The 12489-nt window shown below is 33.2% G+C and overlaps 5 protein-coding genes across 5 annotated transcripts; 3 read left to right on the forward strand and 2 right to left on the reverse strand.

The window, feature by feature from the left end:
• The first annotated feature begins 249 nt into the window (after window positions 1-249).
• LOC111674883 (DNA-dependent metalloprotease SPRTN) lies at window positions 250-3907 on the forward strand. Its single transcript, XM_023435564.2, has 3 exons — window positions 250-1473; window positions 1551-2105; window positions 2652-3907. Exons 1-3 carry the CDS (start codon window positions 519-521, stop codon window positions 3620-3622), a joined length of 2481 nt encoding a protein of 826 aa, XP_023291332.2. The 5' UTR covers window positions 250-518; the 3' UTR covers window positions 3623-3907.
• Window positions 3764-4912, reverse strand: LOC111674886 (UDP-N-acetylglucosamine transferase subunit ALG14 homolog). Its single transcript, XM_023435567.2, has one exon. The coding sequence runs from the start codon at window positions 4820-4822 to the stop codon at window positions 4256-4258; it is 567 nt and encodes a 188-aa protein (XP_023291335.2). The 5' UTR covers window positions 4823-4912; the 3' UTR covers window positions 3764-4255.
• Window positions 4913-5551: 639 nt separating this feature from the next.
• Window positions 5552-6906, forward strand: LOC111674885 (tRNA (guanine-N(7)-)-methyltransferase non-catalytic subunit wuho). The gene has a single exon (XM_023435566.2). It carries the CDS (start codon window positions 5667-5669, stop codon window positions 6795-6797), a length of 1131 nt encoding a protein of 376 aa, XP_023291334.2. The 5' UTR covers window positions 5552-5666; the 3' UTR covers window positions 6798-6906.
• LOC111674882 (26S proteasome regulatory subunit 10B) lies at window positions 6846-8530 on the reverse strand. Its single transcript, XM_023435563.2, has 5 exons — window positions 8282-8530; window positions 8092-8211; window positions 7305-8025; window positions 7109-7249; window positions 6846-7042 (listed from the first exon to the last, which is right to left on the reverse strand). Exons 1-5 carry the CDS (start codon window positions 8385-8387, stop codon window positions 6940-6942), a joined length of 1191 nt encoding a protein of 396 aa, XP_023291331.1. The 5' UTR covers window positions 8388-8530; the 3' UTR covers window positions 6846-6939.
• A 674-nt stretch (window positions 8531-9204) lies between these two features.
• On the forward strand, window positions 9205-10743 carry LOC111674880 (acetyl-CoA acetyltransferase, mitochondrial). The gene has a single exon (XM_023435561.2). It carries the CDS (start codon window positions 9297-9299, stop codon window positions 10533-10535), a length of 1239 nt encoding a protein of 412 aa, XP_023291329.1. The 5' UTR covers window positions 9205-9296; the 3' UTR covers window positions 10536-10743.
• The last annotated feature ends 1746 nt before the right edge of the window (window positions 10744-12489 follow it).

The following is a 12489-nucleotide window of genomic DNA, read 5'->3' on the forward strand; positions in this document are numbered from 1 at the left end:
GAATATAAATATTGAAATACTTCTTGCGGTATGTCAGTATTCAAAAATCTCCACTACCAATACAAAATAATTTCGTTTAATACAACAAATGTTCGTTCGAAAACTTTTTTGAGTTCTATGCTTCAATTTAGCACATATTTGTAAACAAAAATAACTCACCACACCAAAAAAAATGTTTATTTTGATAAAACAGCTGTTACGGTTTGTTTTTCGTCGGGTTGTTTTATTTATGTGCATCTGAGTGTATTAGTTTCGGTCATACATTTCTTGTAGGGTTTTGAAGTTCGCCACAAAAAATCTCATAGATTTCGAATCTCGCCATTTTATTGAAGTCTTGGCAACCCCACAAGAGTAATTTTGTGTTTGTCAAGCAGCTGTGATTTGCGCCAAATATTTTGCAAATTTTGATGAGAATTGTTTATTGTTGTGATTATCCGGGAATTTTAAAAATCGATGTAGTATATAGAATTTCAAACAGTCATTAATACAACAATACAGAAGAAGACTATTCCAAGACCATGTCGCATGATACTGACTATTTGTTTGCTTTGGAAATGCAAAGGCGCATGAATGCCGAAGCTGGTGAGGGTGACAGTGATATTGAAGAAATTGATTTTAAGAAGCCCTCCCCAAATCTGGTGGTATCCAAAAAACCTTTACAAATAAAACGCAGTAATCCACACTCGAATCTAGATGAGGATTTTCTAAATCGTACACAAAATTTAGTGCATCCCCAGTGGGAAACGTTAGATCCCACACCAGATATTTTTGCACTTTTCGGTCAATTCGATACGAAGTTCTTTCAGAGTCGCCTAAAGTGCGTTACTTTGGAATGGAGTAAACGTATGTATAGTTGTGCGGGAATTTGTTATTCGCGTCGGAATCGCTATGGCATGGATATAACCATACGTCTAAGTCAGCCCTTGTTGAGTTTGAGACCTAGAAAGGACTTGGTTGAGACCATGCTGCATGAAATGATTCATGCCTATTGTTTTGTTTTAAACATACGAGAGGGTAATGGTGGTCATGGTCCAAATTTTAAGAAAATCATGGGAGCTATAAATAAGGTGGCTGGCACAAATATTACCGTCTATCACACCTTCCATGATGAGGTTGAATTGTATAAGCAGCATTGGTGGCGTTGTAATGGCATTTGTCAGGATCGTTCACCTTTCTTTGGTTATGTAAAGCGTACTTCGAATCGTGCTCCTGGACCAAATGATCAATGGTGGGCCACACATTTACAAAATTGTGGTGGTACTTTTATGAAAATTAAAGAGCCAGAGAAAAAGAAAAAGGGGCGGGCTGCCAAAGATAAGGAAAATGATAAAAAGCCTTCTGCACCAGCTGGTAATGATTTACGTAAGTTCTTTACACCACAAACTAAGAGCACTGCTCCTCCAAAATCGGGTTCTAATAGCTCAACTTTAGCAAATATCAAGGGTTTTAATAATTTTAACAATGGCTTTAAAGGTTCGTGTTTTGAAATTGAAATTTTCCCACTTATCCCCCTCACCTTAACAACACGCCTTTCCTGTTTTCCCTTTTAGGACCGGTTAAAACAAATGGTGGTGGTACTATGTTATTAAATCCAAAAACAAAAACATCTACTACCACTAATACAAAACAACCAGCTACTTCTGACATTGCCAAAGCGTTTCCACCATCCTCATATCCTGGCCTATCAACAGATCCCTTTAATGTTAGTACATCGCTTGCAACCTCTTCCAGTGGTCGCAATAATAACCTAACACGTGGAGCAGTTGTACCTCCGGGTGGTAATCTACGCAATGTTATGGGCTTTAGGGATTTAGGTGGTTTAGGCTCTGGCAATAGTAATGGCAATAGTGGACGTCCTGTTTCTGGTGTCAAGCCAACAACAACCAGCCGTGAAGATTGGGGTCGTGGTAGTACACTTACTTCATCATCTTATGGCACGAGCAACACATCTATATCGTCTAGTCCCGAAGGAGAAGTTGATCGTAAACATTTAAGAGATATATGGTCTAAACGTTTTGGCAATAATACTGCTGGTAATGATTCAGGAAAAGGTAGTGGAGGATTTGGGGATAAAAGAATCAGTAATAATAATGAAAAATCGCAAGGTGAGTCCACAAAATGTAGACATTTAGATTTTACATATTAAAGCCATAGTTAATATTATTTCAATTGCTTGATAATGATTTGAATATAAGTTCCATATTTTACAAAATCAAATTACATATTTTCGAACAGTCGCAGATTTAGATTAAGTTCAATGTTTTCAAATTGAAGATTTTTAGACACAGCCTAAAATTTGGAGTAATATTATTAAATTATTAAAAATATTATTTTATCAGAATTCCGATATTAGATCGAAGTCAGTAAAAATTTAGAGCAAAAATTTTTTTCTCGAATTTTATAAATTTGAAAGATCGGAAATCTATGAGTTTTTAAAATCTAAAATTGAAACTATTATACATATGTTCGGAAAAAAGTTTACTCTTACAACCGCGGTTTTGTTAAAATTTATAGTATATTGTTAAAAAAAAACAGTTTTTAAACAAAATTATTTGGAAGCAGTAAAGTTTAATGGAATCTATTATAATTAACTAACCAAATTACAAACATGAAACCCTTTTAAAATATTAAAATTTCATCGACTATTAAAGGTGATTCGAAACGTAGACGTATTTCAACTGAGTCCCGTGACACACACGATATATTTGTGGCCGATGAAAAATCTTCATCGAATAAAAAAGATTGGATTGTCGTGGATGATGATATTATGCTACAGGAACAAACTAATAAAGTTATAACTTTATCCTCTGATGATGAAGATGATTCAGATTCGGAATGCATTACAAAGCCGAAAATTAATAGAAACATGACTTTCGATCAACGTCAGACAATGATTAAAAAAGAAATTATGGATGAATCTATAAATTTGTGTGACGATGACATAGAGCTAATCGATGACGAATATGATGATACTGCTGGACAGAATTTGGATCTTACTATAGCCTCTGAATTGGCTGACACAAGTGTTATTGATGAATTCTTTGGAGAGGATACTTTAATGAAAGAATTCAAGATGGAAAATGATTGCCAACCCACCTCATCTCGTCATCAATTTGATGAGGGTTATGATATAATAACATGTCCCATATGTCTTGAAAAAATGACTAGAACTGTAATGGCAGAACATTTAAATGGTTGTACTGGTATAGCCATTAAGATTTTACCACCAAGAAAAGCGATGAAAAAATTATCGGCCATTTCCAAAGAGGCTAGACCGAAAAGGCAGACACGTCCTTCACGAAAATCAACAAAGGATATTTTAAGGAATGCTGGCTATTCTGATGATGTTTTGGAACGTATTGCTTCGGCTAGCAGCATGGAAGAAGATGATGATGAATTGGAATTTTTACAAAGAGCTGGTATAAAACGTTCACCCAACTCGAAGAAATCGACGTCTGCGACAACAACAAAAGTTGATTTAAACTCTTCATCCGAAGATGAAAACACACGACTCTATCGCCAACGTAGTATTTACAAAACAACACGACAATGTCCGGTTTGTGCGCGCGAGGTGGAAGAGTCCGAAATGAATGATCATTTGGATGAGTGTTTAGGTAAATAATTTTAAGAATTTTTCTAACGCTGAAGGAGGCTTTGCAAATTTTACTTTTTTATTACATTTATATTTTATTATATTTTTTAAGTTTTCTCTTCTTAAAATCTATTTGTTTCTTGTATGTTTAATAATATAAAAGTATTAACAAAATACATGTGTTATTTTTTTGTTTAGTTTGCTATAACAATATTTGGTATCTGCTATAAAAATTTTTATTTTTTTAAATTCTTTAATATGGAATTATTGCTTATTTTGTAATTAATATAATAAAAAATATCAATAATTTAATAATGTGCTGACTGTTTTAAATTTTAATAGATTTTTAGTCTCTTTTGTTTTATCAATCATCAAAATTGAAAAGTAAAAAAGGAAATAAGTACAAGGTGTTTAGAAAAATTAACTTGTATTTTGTTACAATAACAAAGTATGTACAAGTAAAATTTTTACTGACACGATATGTGGAAACACATATGTATGTACCTAATATCAATTTATAAAATTTTCCTATCAATAACAATTAATCGCCTTCCTTTAAAGTTACATTACGTGATATAAATTAAATTTTGGTTTTTCTGCAAAAAACCTTTGTGTATTTTTTAACATCTTAGATTTCTATAATAATTTTTATGGCAGAAACATTTACAAAATGTTTCCAAAATATTTGATCTTTTTACGTCCCAAATATTCAATTCTCGTCAGTGGTTCCCACTGCACAATCATAACATCCAAATAGGGCAAGAGTATACGTCCTGACATCGATATCTCTTGAACTCGGCAAAAACTTTCCACATACACCAGTTTTGTTTTTGATCTACGTGCTAGCTTCGAGAGAAAGCCGGCTATACAAAAGGGTACACAAGTGCCGGGTCCGTTGCACAATATTAAGCGGGGTTTCTCTTTAAAGACTAACCAAAAGCTCCAGACCAGAGCATAAAGAAATGTAAAGACTGTGGTAAACCAACTCTGACCTACCTCTCGGGCTCGTGGTATGTAAATGAAATCATCTTCGCTGACGTTTTGTTTTAACTCATCCATTGTTAATTGTATTTTGTCCTTGGAAGTTTTATCTGTATTTGCCACAAGAAATTTCATTGGTTTATAATTGTTAGGATCTTTGGTCTTCTGCAGTAGTCCTTGCAATATTATGCACATTTCAGCTGTATGACCACCTGATCCAAGGATACACCAAACTGGCCTTGTTTCCATATTTGTGCTTTTTGATCGTATTAATTTGTATTTTTAATAAATAAATTCTCTGTTTTCGTGTTTTTGTTAAAATTTTATGATGTCTTTTGAGGGTTAAGGTGACAGCGGCTGATTTTATGATGTTCTTATCAGATGTTTTAAGTGTTGCCAAGAAGAAAAAAATTAAATTTATAAAAACATTTTTTTGTAACTTAAAATAAATTTTTTGGTAAAAATATTTGAATTTTAACTAAAATTTTGTATTTAAGTGAAAATTTTAACTTTTAGTTAAATACGAATTATAAATTTTAAACGAAAATTAAAATTTGTATATAAATTTACCAGAATTAGATTTTTTGACAAAACAATTTTTATTAAATTTTATTTTTTTTTTTTTTCAAAAATTAGTTTTTTTATTAAACATTTTGATTAACTGGAAATGTATAATTCTAGAAAAAGTTTAAATTTTAAAGAAATTTGAATTTTGGAGAAGATATTAAAATTTTAGTGACATTTAAATTTTTCATAAAATTTTTAATATATAGTAAAAATTTTAATTTTTAATGAAGTTTTAAATTTTTTATGAAATTCTGAATTTTTTATAAATTAAGATATTTCTATGATTCTTCGGCTTAAATATATTAAATTATAATGTAATAAGTTATCTTCCACTTTTTCACATAGAGTTTCGTAAATATTAGTTAATTTTCAAAAATACTGCAATAGCACAATCTTTTCCAACCCTGGTACTTTCTATTTACATTTTTCGTACATACATGTTCCAATAAATAACGTGGGAATTAAAAGTGTCGATGAAGTATTTATTGTTTATATCAGTTAATAGTTGAAAAAATTTTCACCAAATATGAGTACAATATTTTATACCGAACCCGAATTAGTCATTGCTCTGGCAAAACGCATAATATTTGTGAATCCTAATGATTTGCAAATATTTAAGGAAATTATTTTGCCGGAAGATTTAACAAAATGTGAAGTTAAAATAGTGAGCCAAATAAACAATGATGCTGAACAACAGGAAGAGGAAACAAAACAGCAGCAGAATTTTTCAAAGGAACAGCCTACACTGCAACATGTAAAGATGTCACCAGATCATCAACTATTGGCAGTAACTACGGCCGGTCAGAAGGCCTTGTTATTGTATCATCTAAGACCAGAACATGCCAAGCTAGTATCGATTAGATCATTGGCCAGAGCATCATCAGCTTTAGCTTTTAGTACTGATTCAAAACGTTTGTTGGTTACTGACAAAACCGGTGATTGCTATGAATACGATTGTGAGAATTATGAAGCTGTGCCTAAGTTATTGTTGGGTCACTTAAGTATTGTTTATGATATTATATGGTCCAAAGATGAAAAGTTCATAATAACCTGTGACAGAGATGACAAAGTACGTGTTACCAACTATCCGGCAACCTATGATGTACATAGTTATTGTTTGGGCCACAAAGAATTTGTAGCAGGCTTGGAACTTTTAAACAATGATGTTCTTGTTACAATTTCTGGCGATAAAACATTAAGATTGTGGGATTTTAGAGAAGGCAAAGAACTTAATAGAGTAGAATTACCGGCTCCGGGTATAAAATTGGCTCTAAAGTCTATAGAAAGCGATAAATATGAAATATCAGTTTTACTTCATCAACCTAATGAATGCGTGGCTACATATGCATTGACACAAAACAATGATAAGCAATGGCAATTTTCTGCTCCACAATTGCTAACCTTTAGCGATATGATATGCTGTAACTTGGCATATGCTTTAGATAGGTTATATGTTACCGGAGTTGTAAATGATCATTTGGTAATAAAGGCAAATGGTCCTGCAGCACCTCCAAATTGGATACAAATGGTTGAAGAACAATTCAAAGAATATACTTGGACTCCCGAGGATATATCGGTGTGGTTTAAAAAGAAATACGATAATGTTAGCGAGTATTTGGAACGTAAAAAAAGACGCATTGAGGAAAAACAGAAATGAAAAGAGATATCATATACCCAATAGAAAAATAAATGTGACAATAAAAAATATTTAATAAAATACATTTGTTCTATTTTAATAGTTTTTTATATTGATTTTGTAAATGTTTTAATGTGTGTTGAATAAAAATGAAATATCAATATTAAACGGGTTTGTAATCTAATTTACTTTCCAATTTTTTGTTATCGGATACTTTGCGTACAGCCTTCATAAAATCTTCTTGGATAACATACTCACGTTCGGCTCTGAAAGGACAAAAGTAGAAAAGTTTATTTTTTTATTATACCTGTAATTTTTATGTTGACATTTACCTTATTGCAAAAAGACCAGCTTCTGTACAAACATTACGCAAATCAGCTCCATTGAAATTATCCGAAAGTTTTACACAGGCTTCATAATCGATTTCACCATGTTTGGCGATTTTGGATGCGTGAATCTTTAAGATTTCCATACTAAAATAAAACAAATATAAGTAAATAATACAAATTTAATAAATTTCCTTCGTACCGAGCTTGTTCATTGGGCAGTGGAATTTCAATTTTACGATCGAGACGACCAGGACGCAACAAGGCGGGATCCAAAGTATCTGGACGATTTGTGGCCATAATGATTTTCACTTGGCCCAAAGCATCGAAACCGTCCATTTGATTCAGCAACTCCATAAGTGTACGTTGAATTTCACGATCAGCCGAGGTACCCTCTGAGAAACGTCTTCCACCGATAGCATCGATTTCATCCATGAATATAATACAGGGTTGATGATCTCGAGCATAGTTGAACATTTCACGGATCAAACGAGCCGATTCACCAATGTATTTGTCGACAATAGCTGAGGAGACAACTTTCAAAAAATTTGCATCCAATTGAGAGGCTACAGCACGAGCTAACAAAGTTTTGCCAGTACCGGGAGGGCCATAAAGAAGGCAACCTTTCGGTGGAGTAATACCCACACGTAGGAAAAGCTCTGGATTTAATAAAGGCAATTCGATTACCTCACGTAGCTCACGTATCTGTTCGGACAGGCCACCAATAGCAGAGTATGTAACATCACCAGGATCTTCGTGTGACATATTGTAAACCAAAGGATCTACCTCACGTGGCAAATAACGCATAATTGTAAGAGTGGTCATATCTAAGGCTACGCGAGTGCCTGACTTTAGCTTAGTTTTATCCAATTGACGGCGGCAGCCTACCACATAACGTGGTCCATTGGTGGCCTTCACAATAACTATTAATTATAAATTTTTGCGTGTAATTCTACAACTTTCTGATCATAGTTATAAACTCTACTTACATTTGTCTTCTGTCAATTGTTTCAATACTTCTCCCACAATCTGGCCCACACTTTGTAGTGCCTTTAAATCATTTTCAGATTTATCGTATTGTTTTGTAAGTTCCTTGATTTCTTCACGTTCTATTTATTAATTTAAAACAAAAAATAGTTAAAAATTTATTATTGTATATCACTGGAACCTTGTACTTACTTTCCTTAAGTCTCGATTCAACTTCTTTGTGTTCCAACAATTTTTTACGATAATCAAAGAGAGCCTTCTCTCGTACACCATCAGCAGGAGCACTACCGGTAGTCATAGTGTATTTTATGTAGTTTTCTTAATTATTTGAAAAATTATCAATATATTTTATAAAGATTTCTTCAGTATTTTTTATTTTCGTAGGCTCCGTGAATTTGCAAAATTTATACTTGTCAAATATTCTTCTTCTTCCGAAAACAAAAAATGCCGCTGTCATCGATTTGGAGGAAAGTGTTCGGAATAAAAGTTTAAGAAAGATGTTGCCACAGTTTTAAATATCAAAGAAATATAATTTCACATATAAAAATTATGTTTTCCCCTAAAATTAACTTTTAAAACTTTTTTGACCTATTCCTATTTTTCATCGTCAACTATTTGACAGTTTGTTTTTCAAATTTTTGCGATACCCTTCGTTAATCCCAAAAATTTAACCTTTTTTTATCGCCTCCGTAAGGAATTGTATTGGTAAAAGTATTACCAATATAAATATTTATGTTGCTAGTAGTTTCACGTCAGCCTTTCGAATTGTAACTGTGCTGTTACTAATTTAGGAAGTGTTTGCTGTTAATATTATTAATTACCACAATAATTTGACAGTTAAAAAAATCATTTCTATCAAAAAATTTAACAATTCTTAAGAAAATAATAATTTTTAAACAACAAAAATGCAATTTTATATTTTATTTAGCAAATGTGTCCTTATTTTAAAAATTAAAAACTTCAAATATTACAAGTAAATGGTTTGGTACTATTTAAAAATAACAGCTGTTAGTTGTTTTGTCTTTGTTTTTGCAAAGTTGTGGAATCTGAATATGTTATGCAATTTGACAGCCTTGTTCCGTAAAAAAGAAAGAAAACTCGTGTGGATTATATTAATTTAGTTCGTTTTTTTCCATTCAACCAGTTGGGTTGTTCGCTGTTTGTGATAGAATAGATAATAAAAATTTTCCACAACATAAAAGTCAAGATGGCTGCATTTTTGAAGGCTTCCAGATTAATGGGCACACTTGGTCAGACCCGTTTCTTTAGCTCAAAAATCAATGATGTGGTAATTGTATCCGCTGCCCGTACTCCCATGGGCAGTTTTCAATCACAATTGGCTCCCCTTTCCGCCACGCAATTGGGTGCTGTGGCTATTGAAGCAGCTGTTCAAAGAGCCGGCATTAGCAAGGAAGATGTCCAAGAAGTTTATATGGGTAATGTAGTGTCAGCCGGTTTGGGTCAAGCCCCAGCTAGACAAGCTGCCATTTTCGCCGGTTTACCTAAGAATGTCTGTTGCACAACCATCAATAAGGTGTGTTCATCAGGCATGAAAGCCGTCATGATCGCCAGTCAATCTTTGATGTTAGGTCAAGCTGATATTGCCGTGGCCGGTGGCATGGAATCCATGTCCAATGTCCCATATTACTTGAAACGTGGTCAAACTCCCTATGGTGGTGTTAACCTCATTGATGGTATAGTTTTCGATGGCTTGTGGGATGTTTACAACAAATTCCACATGGGCAACTGTGCTGAAAACACCGCCAAGAAAATGGGCATCACTCGTCAAGATCAAGATGATTTCGCCATTAACTCCTACAAACGTTCAGCTGATGCCTGGGCCAATAAGGTGTTTGAGGCTGAAATTGCCCCGGTAACCATTCAACAAAAGCGTAAGGCCGACGTTATTGTTGCCGAAGATGAAGAATACAAACGTGTCAATTTCGACAAGTTCGGCAAATTATCGACTGTTTTCCAAAAAGAAAATGGCACCGTTACCGCTGGTAATGCCTCCACCTTAAACGATGGCGGTTCTGCCTTAGTTTTGATGACCGCAGACAAAGCTGCCCAAATGAACTTGAAGCCTTTAGCTCGTGTTGTTGCCTTCCAAGATGCCGAAACTGATCCGATTGATTTTCCCATTGCTCCCGCTTTTGCTATACCCAAATTGTTGGAAAAAGCTGGCATCAAGAAGGAAGATGTTGCTATGTGGGAAATTAATGAAGCCTTCTCTTTGGTCGTGGTGGCCAACATGCGTAAATTGGATGTTGATCCCAGCAAAGTAAATGTACACGGTGGCGCTGTTTCCCTAGGTCATCCCATTGGCATGTCTGGTGCTCGTTTGATTACCCATTTGTCTCATGCCCTTAAGTCCGGTGAATACGGTTGTGCCTCCATTTGCAATGGTGGTGGTGGTGCCTCATCAATTTTGGTACAAAAATTGTAAATTTTTTAAAAAAAAAAGTAATCAGGCGTTAGATGACTTTGTAAAAGTGCCTATAAACCAGTCTTGCATTTAAAGTGTTTATATTTTATATAAAATTTATTAATAATTATGTAATCTTCTACTATGTTGATCGTATGATGTTTTACTGTTCTATATATTTTATTTAATACAATGTATTTAAATAAATTTAAGCATAAAGATCTAAAAATTTGTTTGTTTTCTATATCTTGTATTTTAAAAGTTATTTAAACTTTTATAGAATTTTTAATTGTTTTTTCATTTTTTTTGTAATTTGCAAATTTAATTTATGCAAAATAAACGGTTTTTCTTTATGAACGCGTGTTATTGATTTATTCATTTATTATAATTTAAATACATATATATGTATATATTTTGATAAGATCGATCGATACCGATCGATTCAGAATCGTTTTTTGAGTCAATTAAGACATGTCCGTCCGTCTGTCCTGGCTGGGTGTCCATGTAAACCTTGTGCGCAAGGTACAGCCCTCAATTTTCAAGATAATATGATGAAATTTTGACCAAGCATGTTTTTGGTACAGGGACGAATCCGATGAACTTTTTATGTCATAATTACGTCAAATATTCGACTATCTAAAAATTGGCACAAATAAGTTTTATATAAGTATAAATGACACTGCAGATTTTCGTAAGGATCGGCCCTTATTTGACCCTAGCCCCCATACAAAGCCCCCTTCAAAAAATGTCTTAAACGTCTAAAATTGACTTGTAACCATTTGTATCGCAATGAAGCCTAACAAAACTAACTGTTATTTAAAAATATATCCTTTTCCCAAATTTACCGAGGATCGGCCCATATTTGATCTATATAAAGCCTCATTTAGAAATTTTAGTTTTTTTATCAATAAATTGCTTAAATATTTTGGATTTATGGTAATATTCAACATAAAAGTTTCTTTATAAAAAATAAAATTGTTAAAAATATACTCATGGTGTAGGGTATGATATGGTCGGCTATGCCCGACTGTACTTTCCTACTTGTTTTTAACACCTATACAGTTTTTTGCAGTCTCATTGTACGCTCCTACCTACATTAGAGACGGTATAATGAGTTTAAGCTGACATTTGAGACGTTGGTTTAGGTGGATAAAAGTGCCGCCTCATCGTGATATGTGTTTATAGTTATTTTAAAATTATCTTAAAATAAAAACTGAAAATAGCGTTTATTAATTGATTCAGTTAATGAACATTGATACACAAACGCGACAAGATTGTTTTTGTCTGGGCAAGCATTTATTTTAGATTTTAAAATGTGAACAATATCCATAACATATATTTAGGCTTTCGAAATACAAATTTATCGTCTAGTCAATATAAACTTGTCTGATTTATTTTTGTAAAATTAGAATAACTTTTGCAACCATATACAATATTTCGTTGATAATAACTCAAAACAAAAAATTATTATTGACATTCCATATAAAGTGATTATTAGAAACAAAAAACCTGCCAAATGTTTCAGACTTATCATTAATTCTCCACTATAGACGCTGGTAGAGCGTTTTGCAGTTACTTGATAATTAAGATTTGTCCATTCTCTCCACTTATTCAGGAGACCAGCTTGATGAAAATGTAAAATATAATAGTCGAACTGTTGGATTAAATATGAATGTTTTGTTAAGTAAAAACCAATTTGTTGATCCTTGACATTAATGGGTAATATACGAAGGGCCTCTCCGACGGCCATATATTCTCGCACATAACGTATGGTAAATTCAACAATAGACATGGCCACATAACTTTCATTACGAAAATAATCCACGTAACCCAAGGGATACATTTCATCTGTGGTATTTAGTGTTATCAATGGCAAGGATTTATTCTCAATTTCTGGTACATATAGTAAAAATTCTTTTGTCAATTCAGTAGACACAGCCTTATAACCAGCATCCACTAAAGCATTTAAGCTAAT

Source organism: Lucilia cuprina, chromosome 3 (genome assembly GCF_022045245.1).
Source record: "Lucilia cuprina isolate Lc7/37 chromosome 3, ASM2204524v1, whole genome shotgun sequence".
In the NCBI taxonomy this organism is placed as follows: domain Eukaryota; kingdom Metazoa; phylum Arthropoda; class Insecta; order Diptera; family Calliphoridae; genus Lucilia; species Lucilia cuprina.